Source organism: Strix uralensis, chromosome 20 (genome assembly GCF_047716275.1).
Source record: "Strix uralensis isolate ZFMK-TIS-50842 chromosome 20, bStrUra1, whole genome shotgun sequence".
Taxonomy (NCBI): domain Eukaryota; kingdom Metazoa; phylum Chordata; class Aves; order Strigiformes; family Strigidae; genus Strix; species Strix uralensis.
In genome coordinates this window covers 13,659,420-13,673,915 of record NC_133991.1, presented here as the reverse complement: position 1 = coordinate 13,673,915, position 14,496 = coordinate 13,659,420, and the positions used below count along the sequence as shown (strand labels likewise).

The 14,496-nt window shown below is 49.3% G+C and overlaps 1 protein-coding gene across 2 annotated transcripts in view; it reads right to left on the bottom strand.

Moving 5' to 3' along the window:
- Positions 1–2,453: 2,453 nt before the first annotated feature.
- Positions 2,454–14,496, bottom strand: part of WSCD1 (WSC domain containing 1) — a 31,328-nt gene continuing 19,285 nt past the window's right edge. Inside the window, exons 6-10 of one of the 2 annotated variants that reach the window (XM_074890216.1) lie at positions 8,442–8,607; positions 6,802–6,966; positions 5,855–6,055; positions 5,704–5,773; positions 2,454–4,144 (exon numbers count right to left, since the gene is read on the bottom strand). In XM_074890216.1, the coding sequence (XP_074746317.1) occupies positions 3,919–4,144; positions 5,704–5,773; positions 5,855–6,055; positions 6,802–6,966; positions 8,442–8,607 (828 nt within the window). In that variant the 3' untranslated portion in view covers positions 2,454–3,918. The remainder of the gene's footprint in view (positions 4,145–5,703; positions 5,774–5,854; positions 6,056–6,801; positions 6,967–8,441; positions 8,608–14,496) is intronic. The other variant, XM_074890215.1, reaches the window with a different exon arrangement.

The window sequence follows — 14,496 nt, the reverse complement described above, 5'->3', positions numbered from 1 at the left end:
TCGTTTTCTTCATCTGCCCCTATGTTTCTTTAAAATGGATGCAGGGGGAGAAATAATTCAATAAAACCTAACATTCAATAGGCTTCTACTGTGTGACAGTCCCAAACGCAACTTAATTTGGCTGATTTTAGTAGTTGTGTTGCTATTGTCACTCCCTGACCTGGCATGAAGCAGAGGAGTCCCAGTAAAATTTTGTCCAAAATCTGTACTGGACATAGCTATCTGCTTCTTCAGAGCCTCTGTCCCCTTGATCCTGTGGCAAGTTCTGAACTCTGGCCATTGCTTCACCTGCCCAGATATGTGGAGAGGTTCCCCTGGGCAGCTTGCAATGGGATGAGCCTCTAAAATGTTACTGTGGGATATTCTCTATTTAGAGAGAACCCCATGGAGAGTGGGAAGAATGAGCAATCTCTAAACCAAGTTCTGGGGAAAATGGGGGTCTTAATCTGCCAGAAGCCCCCTGTGGTCAGGGGGAGATGGACTTGTGGGAGAGGATGGTGGACAAAAACTTTTCTCTTGGACCTGGACAGCACCTGAACCAGCCTGTGGTGGTTCACTCTTCCTTCTTCTGTGCATGCGCCTGGCGGTGACATAAGTGAAACTTGCACGCTGGTTTTGTAAGAAATGCGTATTTTCGTATTCCTTGAATGGGTGTAATATCTGTGGAAAATTGTTGCGGTGCAGTACCACGTGCCAGCGACAGTGTCTGCTGTGCGGACCCGCGTGGGTTGGCTCTGGCAGAGCTTTCTCCTTCCAAACGCCGCTGAACTGCTGACTTAGGATGCAAGGCTAAAGCAACAGATGATTTGCTCTTGCAAGATGGAGCTTGAGAGGGTGTGATCAGTGTCTGTGAGCACATCTGGAGGCTTAGAAGGGCAACCGTAAGCTAAAAGACAATGCTGGCCGGAAAAAAAAAAGGTGGGGGGGAAGGGCAGCATGAGCTGCAGGTCTGTTCAGGCTGTGGGTTTGGAGATGGTTCCTAAGCATTAGAGGAAGAAGATTCTGCAACCTTCTTACTAGGAGAGTAAGGGGTAAAAATACCGCGACCATTTTTAAGACAGAAGCCAATATATTTGCGTGAATAACTGGCATGTGGTGATGCAGGCAGTAGCAGGGATTGTGTGCAGTGGCCCAGGGAGTCCTTGTCTGTTCCTACGGTCTTAAGTGAGCCCCTGCAGGACGTACAGCGAGCTGGAACGTACCTGTGTGTGTACAGACACATGTATCCTGGAGATAAAGGGTGTGTATATATATTTCATACATATATAAACAAAGAGGCAGTCGCTGTACCTCCTCTATTAAGATTTGGTTAGCTACAATTTCTTTCTTAAATGAGATGATTTTTGGCATGCACAGAGCTAATGAATATTCATCATTTCTGCCAGTTCTAATTTTAGCCACCTAGAGCCTTCATTACAGGACATGCACATAATTAAATAGCCTTCTTGAGAGTTCACAAACTGGCCTTACTCTCACCATTTACAGGTTTGAAATGATCAAAATATTTTAAAATGGTCCTATTAAGCTATACCAGGCTAGAAAGGCAATATAATAAAATATCATTCTTATAATCTTAACGTTTTGTGGTGGACCCAAGCTCTGGTCTGTGGTCTCATGCATGTGATTCAGTGAGGCCGAGAACAACTTTCTGTGAAGTATTTGTGCACCTTGTGTAGACTGGGCTCAAATTCTGCAGAATGTGACCCGCATCCATCAGCAGCAACTGCTGCCCAAATGGACCCTCAAAGTGTTTTAATGCCTGCTTTCAGAATGAATCTCTTTACTAAGTCACAGTAGAGATGATGGTAGCCCTGTTTTGTAGCATCCTAATTTATCCACTTCATGCATGTTTCTGTACCTGTGTGTTCATATACTATCTGTGGTGTTTGCTACATCTGTCTAGCTCAATATTACTTGGTTTTGAGGCTAGTAGGGGACCTGTGGAGAGAATATTAAAACTGAATAATGTGCACAGCAAGGTAGCAGTCCCAGGCAGAACAAGCACTGGGATTTCCAGCTTGCTGAAATTGGGATTTGCTGATTGGAAGGCAATGTGCGGTGCAGCGCCTGTATTGTTTTAGAAGTGTGACCGTTTTTGCTACCTAAAGCAAGTCCTCTTTTTAAATTCTTCCTGCTTGCCTATATCTGGGCTTGCAGCATCCTAACTCAGTTGCTTTTCAAGCTGCGCCACTTGCCTAAACAAAAGGAGGTTTCAGCTTTCCTTGTGAACCAGCGCAGTCCACGGCGATCCCGCGCTTGTCCCTGCAGCCTTCGCGGCGGCAGCAGGACCCGGGGGTTGGGGACGGGGCACGGGAGCCCCGCGGCGGGGCTGGCGCCGGCCAGGCGGTGCTGAGCACAACGACGAGCCGTGTGCGGAGCGCGGACAGGAGAGACTCCGGCCTAAGTGCGCTTCGTGACCTGTATTTTTTTTAATGATACACACGCAGAGGATGTCCAGCTCCCTTTATATAAACTTCTTGTTTTATTAAAACTAGTGTTTTCACTCCAGTTTTTAAGGAGTCTTTTATTTCACACGAACAAAAGCATCTCGCAGGAGGGCAGCCCCTTCGGCCCTGCGGTTTAACCACCTCCAGCGGCTCCAGGACCACGAGGCCGGCTGGAAACAAACCGCAGGGAACTGCAGCGAGTCAGAGGTAAAACACACATCGCTGCGGGGGGTGGCTCCGGACAGCAGCACGAAGTAGCTTAACATTTTTCAGGTCGGACTGCCTCCATCTTCCTCTGGGGAGGGGAGGTGGGATCCCACCCGTGCTGGGGCTCATCCCCTTTGCCCTGCTCCCCAGCTGTGCCGGGCTCACATCAGTGCAGCTTCCAGCCGCTTCCGGCACCACGTGCACCGAGCACAGTGACGCTTGGTCCTGGCGTCTCCCCCGAGCCACTGTGACTCTGCTGGTGCAGGGATGGAGGCACAGAAACCTGGGCCGAGCCCCAGGCATGGGGGGCAGCCCCTCCTCTCTGGATGCTGCCCTGAGGCCAGGTCCTGGGTCTGTTTGGGACTGGTGACACTGAGGGATTTCCACCCCTGGCCACGCTGAATTTCTGTTTCCTCCTGCGGGTCCCCGGCCGTGCGCCTCGCTGTGGGGGGACTGTGGCCGCCCACCTCCCTGCGGCGCTGGCGTGGGCCCAGGCCGCGCCGTCCCTGCCCGGCAGCTGGGGCTCGGGCCTGAAGCACCAGGGCCCAGCGTCGGGGACACCTTCGCCCACTGGTGCTTTTCTCCCCCTGCACCTCTGACACTGCTGTGGCAGGTGACCCGACCAGCGAACCCGGGAGAAGGAAGCTAGCGGGCTGTACTAAGAAGAAAGCAACCAATTTTCTTAAATGCTGAGATGAAAACTGTTGATCAGTGTTAAGACTTCTTTTTTTCCTCCCCTCCCTTTTTACATACGTCCGTTTCCAACACCGGTGCTGTGAAAGCCCAGGCAGCCGCGGGGCGAGAAGGCGGGATGCCGCTGCAGGAGCTGCGGTGCTCCCCTGTGAAGTTCCGAGCTGCCTGTGAAGGGAGGGGCACACACAGGTAGACACTAAAAGCTTTTTGCCTTGGTTTATAACCCAATTTCCATCCTTCATTGCTTGCCTTCTGGAGCACTTAGTGCCCTGAGGAACACCCAAGAGTGGAAAGAATTTGCACTGCTCAGCAGACTCCACAAGTATCTCTGCTTTAACTGCTATAAAGCTCTGTTTTTTGGGGTTTTTTTTGTTGCATTTTTTTTTTTTTTTTTTTTAGAAAAAATGGTTTTATTTTTAAACACTGCAGAGTGCTACCAGGCTATCATCTTGGCACATACTCTCTGGGCAGCCCTGTGAAGTTTCTTCCCCTCAAGGCTTCATCCACTGTCAGGATGTATCTGTTGATAAGATCTTTCATTTCCTGGGTGAATGGCTCAAAATCCTTTTGCTTAGCACCAGACCGCTTGAAATTCCCATCCCTGTTGTTCTCGACGCAGAGCAGTCGGTCCTCTGTCACTGTCATATTCAGAAACTCCACCATTTCCTTCAGCTTGGGGATGAGGCTCTGCTTCAGGTCCTCGTAGTGGACCACGAGCAGGCGCTTCCCGTACTTCAGCCAGTCCAGGACGTGGGAGGCCCACCAAGAGGCATAGCTGGTCACGAAGTCGGGCCACTCTAGATCACCAGGAAAGCAGGAAAATGAGACAGTGTTAGCCATGCTGCCTTCCGGCAGTTTTCCCGACGTTCTCTTGTGCACCAGGACCGGTGCTGCCAGGCACAGCCTGACGTGGCTGGGTGGGCGCGTGCTGGAGCAGCGGCGTGGCCGGCTGCCGCAACGGCAGCTCGGGGCAGGGAGGCAGGAGATGCTCAACCCTGCGGCCGCCTGGGCTGCGGGAGGGCGAGACCTCCCGGGGGGGAGCTGGGCTGAAGCCCTGAAGGGGTGGGAGCAGGGAAGGTGGCAGGTCCTGCTCGGGCGGCAATGCTTTGCCGTGTAACTTCAAGCAGACTCTTTCACTTCTGTGGTTTTCCTACCCTTTTATCTCCATTTCAAATGTAGACTGATAAAGAGATGAGTTTATTTGTTAATAGATATGTAAGCAAATAATATACTAATATATTAACTTTTTATTATGTAAATGCAGCATCATGATCTCGGCTGGGGCCCAAGGTGTTCCTGGATTCCACATCACTCGAATGCCATATCTTTCTGCATGCTTACCAGCCTCCTTATGCGGAGACCAGATGAGGAAATAGGATTAATAGGGAAGATTCTTCTGTTTCTGGCACGTGGAAGGGATTTAAGGTCACCTGCCAGGGTCACTGGGACAAAATTCGCTGAATTATTTCCCCACCTTTGCCTTGGGCATTAAGGAGATCTCAATCTCTATTTGCCATCTGTGATAATTTAATTTTCCAGGGGTGAAGGTTAGTCCCAGCTAAAACTTTTGGGCTGGACAAAGAGCATTTGTGCCTAAAATGTAATAATTTGTAGTCTGCAGTACAGGAAAGCCCTTCCCTCTAGACTTTTTCTCTTTTCTAAGGGCTATTTTGTCTGTATTTTGATGAATAGGTCTTGAGTTGTGACTGATGAAAGGTGATACATGAACTTGGGAAAGAAATATGCTGTGACAGAGGACACTTCCCCCCAGCCCCCCAGCCCTGTGCTGTGTGTTTGGCCAAGCCACCGCTGTTATGCCTCAAATATGCAGGAGGAGAAATGTGAGCCAAATCGTTTCACTGCTGCAGAGCCTGAACGCAGCAGTGTATTCAGTGGGGGATTTGTAGTCACACCAGCCAGCTTGCCAGTCAGATGCACGAGGTGTGGCTGGCGTATTCTGAAGCCTTTTCATGCGTTCAGAGAACATTGAATCTCAAGTCCCCTTATTGCTGTTATCCTTATTTATCTGCAGTGCAGTAGCACCTGTGCAGGGCTGTAAAATTGCCTTCAGGAAATGTCATGCTCTATTGAATCCTCCAAATCTTAAATTAGGTTTCTCACAGTTATGACATGCTGCAGGGGCAAATTTTGTTCCCCTCGCGTGGCTCGGCAAGCGGGCTGTGCGCAGGGGCGCTGTACCTGGAGGCGTTCCCTCAGCCCAGCGCCGCGGCGGCAGGGAGGTCGCTGCGTGTCCCTGGCACGGCCCAGCGCTCACTGCCCTCCCCTCGGTGGCGGCGGATGTACAGCAGGGCCTCGGCCGCCCCCGCAGCGCGGGGCTGCTGCTTCTGGGACTGACCTGGGCTGCGGTGGGACTCCAGTCCCCTGAATTCGTTTGCAGTGCTGACTTGGGTCTCGCTGCCTTCGCCCTGTCCCAGCACGCCAACAAGACAGGTTTTGAGCTCCGCCCCAGGCGGCAGCGGGCCCCCCCGGCCACGCCAGCGCGTTACCTTTGCTCTTCCAGGTGCGGTCGGTGGCGTAGCCCAGGTGCCCGGCGTATTTCCTGTTGAACTCCGCCATCAGCGACTTGTAGGGGTTCCGTATCAGCAGGATCGCCGAGTCGAACATTTCAATCTCCGTCTTGCCACTTTCGTGTGTTTTCACACAGATGGTCCTTCTACTTCTCCAGTGGTCTTTTTCTCCTTTAAAACCTGTTTCACAAGACAGGAACGTTGGCTTTTTCACTTGTCTGTGCCTTTTCCTGCTCTAAATCATTCCCTACAGTAAAACTGTTGTGAAAGTACCAGTCAGTTAAACCCATCACCCAGGACCTGGGACCGGGGCTGAATTTTATTCTTGGCCTGGCACTGACCCGCAAGCCTTAGTGACTTTTACATGGTTGTGACCCGCCTTCCCCTGTGCTTCTCATCGCCTGCGGTGAGGGGGACCCCGTCCCTGGCTGGAGCCCCCGCCGCCAGGCGGGGCATGTGCTGGGAGCCGGGCTTTGCTCCGCGGGGAGGGTGTCACCGGCACCTCGCTGCTAAAGGGCTGGTTTTCATAGGGCCGGAGCTTGGTGCTCGCTAATACCGTGCCCCTCACAGAATAACCAGTAAAAACTCAACCCTTGTGCGACTGAAGAGTCTTGCCCTCAGGGTTTAGTCAACTGGTATTTTTAGTCAGCTGGTCTTTTGGACCAGTCTTTAGAGGGAGCTGTGTGTGTGCAGAGCAGCACAGCGCAGGCGAGATGCAGGTTTTGCAGAGGGAGAGCCTGGCTGTTACAGCCTGTGAAAGCAGCCGCCTGCCCGGGTGCTGCGGGCGCAGTCCCTGCTGCCGTCCCACCACCTCAGACACCTGTTTAACTTTCACCGTCCGTGCTGACTCCAAGCAGGAGGATGCCAGAGTGAGTCAGTAAAGCTTCGTGCCTCGGAAGGGAGTTGTGTGTCCCATCTCTCACTACCTTTGTTGTAGAGGGCTCCATCGAAGTAATAGCTTCCCGTGTAGTATCCCGTGGCATGCTCTATCAAATGGCGAGCCCACGTATTCCCAGCCCCAGGAAAGCTTGACAAAGCAACGAACACTTTGGATTTGGTGGTTAAGAATTTCCTGTCAGTGCAGCGGGTGTCTGCAGGTATAGAAGATAGTTCATTGTTAGCATTGTGGCTTTTTAATAATTTCTCTGACAGCTCTTGATTACAGGGTTTATTGCTTCTTTCTTCTCTCTCTTACAAATACAGGATATCAATTTGAGTCTAGTTGTGAGTCAGCTACTTCCCAAAATTAATTCAGCCATAAGTGGCCAAAGAGATTATCCTCAGAAGAGGTTTTTGCTGGTTTTGTGTTAAGCAAGCTTTTTTGTTAGAGCTGTGGCAAACCATTGTACTTGCCAGCAAGTTGTGATAAAAGCCCCTTGATGCCTGGTTGTTAACAGCTATTTGCCTGGCAGGTTGGCTCTTCAGTGGAACCCTGAATGTGCCATTACACCTGGAAATGGCAAGTTTTATAATGCAGGAGAAACCCCTCCTACAGAAAGAGCTGGTTCAGTTAAACCTCTGCGGTCAGTCCTCTCCGAAGGGCCCGCGGCAGTGACAGCCCCCATTGCATTAATCTCCCATGGGGCCTAGACACCCGGTTTCTATATGTGCTCTTGTAAATCCTGACCTTATCTCTTAGCGTGCCAGTAAAAGCAAGGATAGGCCAAGAATCAGTCTTGACCCTCTGTGATGAAACAAGAAGCCAGGAAATAAATTAGAAATTACTCTCTTTATTCGTCAAAGCAGCCTCTAGATGAAGCCGTGGCTGGGGAGTGCCAGCCCAGCCCAGAGGACACTGTCTTCTGCTACTGCTGGGCTACACAGATGTGGGAAGTACTAGCAATTTCCTGAAAGCAGGAGTTCTTCCTGCATCATCTTTTAATGTGCTGGTGTCTGCAGTCTACCTCTGAACTGGGAGATGGAAGGGGAAAAAAAGGTGTTGGGTTAAAAAAAGCCCAGTACCAATCCAGAAAAGCACTTATTTTGTTTAATTTTAAGCTTGTGAGAAATCTCACTGAGCTCGGTGCAAATCATTGCGTGGATAAAGTTGCTGGTGCCACCTAAATGGTTTACTGGATTGGAGCCGTACTCTCTGCTTTATTTTCAGCCTTTGACACATGTATGCAGATGAATATTTCAGAGGAAGATGGGTAGAGCAAAGTTAGAGTCTGCAGAGCTGCCTCGGTGGCTGCGTAACGCGGGGGCTGGGTTGAACAGGAGTGGAACCAGAGTACAGGGTCCTTGTCCCCGGCTGCCGGGGGGCTGCATGGCCCGGGCTGTGCCTTCCCAGGCTCTGCTGCCTTCTCTCCAGCTGCAGAATAATCCTATTTTCCAGGGCGGGGGGAGGCTGTGCTGCCTGATGAGAGAAGGCAAGATGGATGTTTTACGAGTGTAATTGCAAGGGGGGATTTGGAAAAGGGGCGTTTCTCAACTCCCTACCTGTGTTGTGGTACCAACCGTTGTGGCTAAGGCTGCGCTAGACTGGATCGCTCCTACCCACCGCTCTTACCCGCCCTTCCCAGCGGTGGCGGGGCCTGCCCCGGCACCATGAGGCTGCAGCTCGTACCTTGCACCGGTGTCTGGTAGACCAGGCAGTATTTTCCCTCGGCGGCGCCGCTGGCGTTGTGCGTCCCGCTGCAGAGCAGCCCGTCGGCGCCGTCGCGCAGCGAGAAGCGCCCGGTGGGGTAGCCGCAGTAGCACTCCTGCCCGCGGATGACTGCCAAGGGAAACTCCTACGGAAAAGAGAAAATAGATCAGTGTGTAAATGCCACGGCATCAACAGCTTACGGGGAATGCTGCTGCTGTACAAAGAGAAATAAATCTGCACAAGGCCACTGTCAGGATCAAAGCAGTGTTTGATGTATCATTGTAAAGCTCGTGCTTCCTATATACTACTGTCTTCCATACGGCAGTTTCTTAAAAATTGGTTTTCAGACACAAGCCTTGTAAAGCTTGAAAATTCACAGCATTCTGGTTTTTTTTCATTATTCGTAAAATTAATTTTATAATATTCCTGCAGCACCTAGTATGTAATTCCACCTGCAGAACATCAGTGTGGGAGAAGTTATTCTTATTTACCCCCAAAATGAACATTTTGAATTGGATCAGCTTTTAAACTTCCATTTATATTCCCCCGAACTGAGGAGTCAGCTGTTAAAAGGTTTGCCTTATTCGGTTGATTTTACCAGAGTTTGTGTGGAGGAAACCTGCCCTTAAAGAATTTAAGCAAAGAAGGAAATTTAGACTCACTAACTGCTGCAATCGTGTTTAAAAATAGAAAGAAAAAAGTCAAGCCATAAAAAACGTATGCATCTTAGTCTGACTTCTTCACAGTTTGCAAAAAATGAATGTGCATAGCCGTGCTGATACAGGGTTTGAGAGCTACTGTGTATATTTTTGGAGAAACTATTTACAAAGACGATACCAAGTAATTTTAGCAGACGCGTTCAGAGGGACGGGGCTGGCGGGGCCGTGGGCTGCCCAGAGGGGGGAGGCAGCGGTGCCCGGCGCGCAGGGAGCGAAGGGCTCGCGCCGCCCGGCCCGCCGGCACGGGCAGGGTTGGCTCAGCGGGCGCCTCGGCTCCGTCTTCAGGCACGGACGCTTCCTGGTTCGTGTCACCGTGCTTCTGGATGGGGAAACCTCTGGTGAAATCCAGGCTGGCTGCTGCGAATGGTGGGCTCTCGGCAGAGTGTAACTGTGCAGCCGCAGGAAGGTTATTGGTAGTGTTCACTGCAAGGGAGTAACTCCCAAAGAAAAGTTTTGGCTGTAAGAAACGTCTTTTCAATGGATTTGATGCAAAGTAATTCAGGTTTTGGCGTACTAGTCTTGCCCAAAACAGGCAACAGGCTGCAAGGCAGCGTTGCTGTGTGGTGGCAGAACAGCGAGGCTGGGCTAACACTGATGAGAACTAAGAGAAGTTTGAGGGGAAACTTGTGCTAATTACTTGCTGAAGAAATTAGTAGCTGCATATGTGCTCAACAGAAAAAGCGCACTTACTACTTTGCAGAAATTGGCCCTAAAATTCAGTTTTTCTCCTCCTGACCAGGAGGAGTGGGGTGGTTTTTCCGCAGGTCTCCAGAGTCCCCTGACATCTCGCGCAGCGGCGCGGGGCTGCGGGATGGGCTGAAGGGAGCTCAGGGGTTATTCAAGTGCGGAGCGTTCAATTCCACCTATTCCATATCAACACTTTTTGCCTTTTAAAAGTCTTTTGGAGTCTGGGAGTGCGTGACAGGACTGCTGAGCAGCTTATCTCTCGCTCTTCCCCACGTGTTCATCCTCTGATAAGGAGTCAAATACAACACATGTGCCATCTGTGCCCAAACAGCCAACATTTGCTTAGCGAATGAGATATGACATTGTCAAAAACTATTTACAGATTTGATCCAAGGGCAAAATAGTTCTGTTTCTGCCTGCAAACAAATTTTTCCTCTACAATGAAGTAGCGTTTCTCTGTTTGAGAAATTAATAAGTGTCCTGGCCCTCAAAGGCAGCCTAGAATAAAAATGTACCTTGTCCCTCATGCCGAGCGGCACCTGCAAGCCCTTGACTTTTCTGGGAGGCCGGAGGTTTTGTGACGGGACCTGAGCGAGCGCTCCTCTGGGCTTGTGTGCCTGCAGAACCGCGGGGCGGGGCGGGGTGGGGCTGTTCCTGCGGCTCGGGCAGCGAGTGCTCGGAGGAAGGGAGACCAGGGAGCGGGCTCCAGGGGTGGAAGTCTCAAAGTTTCAGCACTGGCAGCACACACCTTGGAAGGAGCCCGACCGCAGCTCTGGGAATCGCGCCGGCTCCGCAGTGTCGGTGCGAGCGCTGTAATGGGCTGCGGAGCAGTCGGGCTGTCCGTGTGCTGCGGTGCACAGCAGGACTGCAAGGCGACGGGCTCAGTCTTGACTTCCCATCAGTATTTAATCAAAACCAGAAGCCGTGCACTTTGCTCACCGGTGTATTTATGTACGCCCCAAGCTGTGGCTACGGCTTGAAGCAACCACGTGACTTTTAGGCGCAGGACTAGTCCCCAGGCGCAGCGCAGACAACTCTGCGATGCTTCAGTTCAACACGAGTGTATCGCCAGAGAAACCCGCAGGGCTGTGAATAAGCTGTTTTCTGGACTGAGCTTTCGAGCGTGCATTGGCAGGCTCAGGGCTCCGTCCTGCGAGCTGTGACGCAGTGAGAGCTGATGCCAGTGGGACTCTTTCCCCAAGAGTCTGTGAGATGAAGCCGCAGCAGGTAGGTTAAGGGCTGTAAGGAAAGCAGTCATTCACCAGTAGTAACACAGATGATGTGATGATTCAATCACTGATTGTTTTCCGTTAGATTGTATCCAAATATAGAATTATGGATAGATTAAGAATACACTTGCCTGGTTCTACTCTGATTACTCTGCTAAATTCCTTTCTTTTCCAATTCTCCCATCCGACACAGTTACAATTTTTCTCTCAATCTACCAAAAGGACTAAGAGATGGGGGGACTAATGATGGAAGGAAATTTCTCTTGCAAGTAAAAACAGTGGGTTTGGTTTATTTAAAAATGGGCATGTTCATTTAGCAACAAACCTAGAAGTCATTCTTCATGTTTTCATTGAGCTGGATACGTTAAGAGCAAAGGATAAATACCATGAAGCCAATCATGCCCTTGCATAAAAATTCTGGCTTGTCAACACAGTGATCTGTCGAGGCCAGGGGACAATTCCTCAGTGCAGTGTTACGCCCAGTGTGACCCTGATTTGAAATACTCCTCTCTCACTGATGCGATAAAGTCAGCGACGCTGTGATCGTATGCACCAGTTGAGGTTCTGGCCTACTTATCATTGTTTTATTGTATTTAAAAAAAACCCCTAAATGAAGCCACGGAAATACGCTGTATGAATTCTACAATGGGATTTGGATCAAAATCCTGGGAGTCTTTTGTTTATGGGTAAGTAATGGCATGTAGCTACATCTGGAATTGAAAATAGCAGGTCTATTTTGAAATTAGAAGATTGCTGTATTCTGTATATTGCTTTATAAAGAAAATAAAAAGCACATTAGCGTTGGTAATATTCAAGTGTGCAAACTTGCTGGCACAGCTTTTGGATACATTGAGATGCTGGGGTTCTCTCCTCAGGACTTAGTGTTCTTCCAGATTTTATTCATATCATCATATATAACTGAATACAGCAGCTGAGCAGTAAAAGGACTGTTTATTTAAAAATATAAATTCAAACGGAGACAGCTCATTTAGTATGCAGGTTGGCTTATAAAAGAGCGTATATGAAAACTATGGCTTCTGGCCAAGGGACCTAGCACAGAAGCACAGTCCTGGATCTGTGTTATGGGGTGATAATGGGTTGCTATTAAGCCGTGTCATCACTCTGTTAATTAAGAAAGAAATTGATAATTAAGAGTATTTAGCAGGTTTCATCTGAAGTTGTTACCCCAGATACTTGGAAGGGCTGGAGCTACCCTTTCAGCTGCATAAAGCAATTTGCAAGGCTAACAAATAAATATGGTATGCCTCAATTTGCTTTTCTTCTAAGTCCCAAAGAGCAAAAGACTTATTCATGGGTTTAACTTGAAGCATTCAACTATAGTTCCATTTAAAAGCCCACTAGCTTTTTCAGGATATGTAGAAATTGGTGGGATAATTCCTTTCAGCATGAGAGGCTGGACTAAAGTGGCAGTGCCTTCCTGGTTTCAGGAGGGCCAAGTATGTTGCTGTTGGCTAGGAAGTTGTCCATCTTATTTGTAAAGGATGAATGTGTGTAGTGTCATAATAGGACTTGTTTCGGTATCTAGAGTTAAAGTGCAAATCAGTGTGTAACAGTTGGACTTGGGGATGTGCAGTTGCTGCCTCTTACGCAGAGGGAGACCTTGTCAGTCTTTGTAGGCAAATACTCTGTACTGGTTGCTTTCCGGAGGGCAGCTGGTGCCTAGCGGGGCTAGAGGGGAGGGGGCAGGATAAGCAGGTTGTTGCCTGTACCATTTTGGGGAAGGAATAAATGAGAGGTACTAAATCTTTTCTTCCCCTTCCTTCAGTGCCTTTTCCTCTTAATGTTATCATTTCTGCAGCTCGCTCTGTGCAGAAAGTCTGTTTGGATAATCCTTTCGGATATCTGGTTTGCTGATGCCTTTCTCACACAAGCTTCATCAAGCAAACAGGCATTGACTCTAACTCAGGAGAGGCACGAGCTGTTCTGCAGAGATGGACAGCTTCCTCCACCCCGCTGCTCCCCCCATCCTAGTCCTGTTCGAATGTCACGCTAATGTGGTATGTTTTGGTTGTGGTCTTTTTCCTGTCCTTCTCAGTCATCAGTCATCTCAGAGGCTTCCACTTTTTGGCTGCATGGCCAGAAACCCTTGAAGGAACTGTACTTCTGAAAACCCACTTATTTAGAAAAGTCATCTCCAAAACCAGAATGGCATGACTGTGCTTAAAAACAGTGACCTCGTGTCTGAGCACATCTGAGAACAACTTCTTCAGATATTTCATACCATTGTTCCAGATAGAGAAGCAATAGTTAATTGCACAGTAAATATTAATAAAATGATGTTACATGTGGGTAAACTGACACAGAAGGATCAAGATTTTTTTCCCGCCATTAAACACAGATTAATGGCAGAGCTTGGAAAGAATTGCTCATGAAGTCCTGCGTTACTGAACATTTATAGGCGTCGAGGATGTGAGAGTGTGTTTGTATGCATGTGGGTAACGTGCTGGGTATAGGGTATACGGGTGATCCACTGCGATTTGCTGCATGGAGTTAATTCCATGATGCATTCTTAAAACACTGATGAGCTGGTTTAGAGGGTATGTTGACTGAGAAAGCTTTCCCGCTCTACCTAGTAATTAAGCAGATTTGTTGTTCATGCCTTAATAGTTGTAATCATTTTTGTATGCTAGAAGACAGAGTAATTGAATGTTCAGTTTAGTGCATGGGGCTGAATGTGGCTGCAGGCTAAATCTGACCACACAGCGAACCCTCCTCTGTACAAAAGCCCAAGCCCCGTCGGAGTGGGGAGGACAGGAGGAGAACCACCTGCAGCAACAGCCGCTAAAGCAGAGAATGCCCTGGGCCAGACGTTCCCTTCCGTGAGGATACACAGGTCCATCAGAATCAAAGTCCTTCAGTCCCCAAGAATGTGCACAAGGACAGCGGATGGTAGCGTGTCCCTTCACCTTCTGTCCAAAAGCCAATGAGCACACGACTGGCCTTATTCGGTGGTCAGTTATTATACAAAAATAAAACTGTTTTGTAGTTTTATATATCGGCATGAAGTTCTACAGTGATTCCATTTTGAGTTAAATTTCGTAGGTTATAGTGAAAGTGTATAAATTCTTCCGGTGTGGAAAGAGACACATTTGTATAAAAGTACCAGGAAAGTTCACCTGCTTTCAGTGTGCTTATCTGCTAAAATTTTTCTCTGGCAGCTTTTTTAAAAAATATGTTTAAGATTGTATCACGTTCCTAGCAAACACAGTTACAGGCTGGTGTAAAAACAGCGTGTGGACCCCCTCCTGCTGCTGCACCATCAAGGAGCCTGCGGCCAGAGGACCCTCTGGGGGGAGCAGACGGGGCTGCCCAAGCAGAGGGCGCTGGGTATCGCCTCTCCCTGCCCGGCCCGGCCCCGGCTCCACTGCAGCTGAGCGG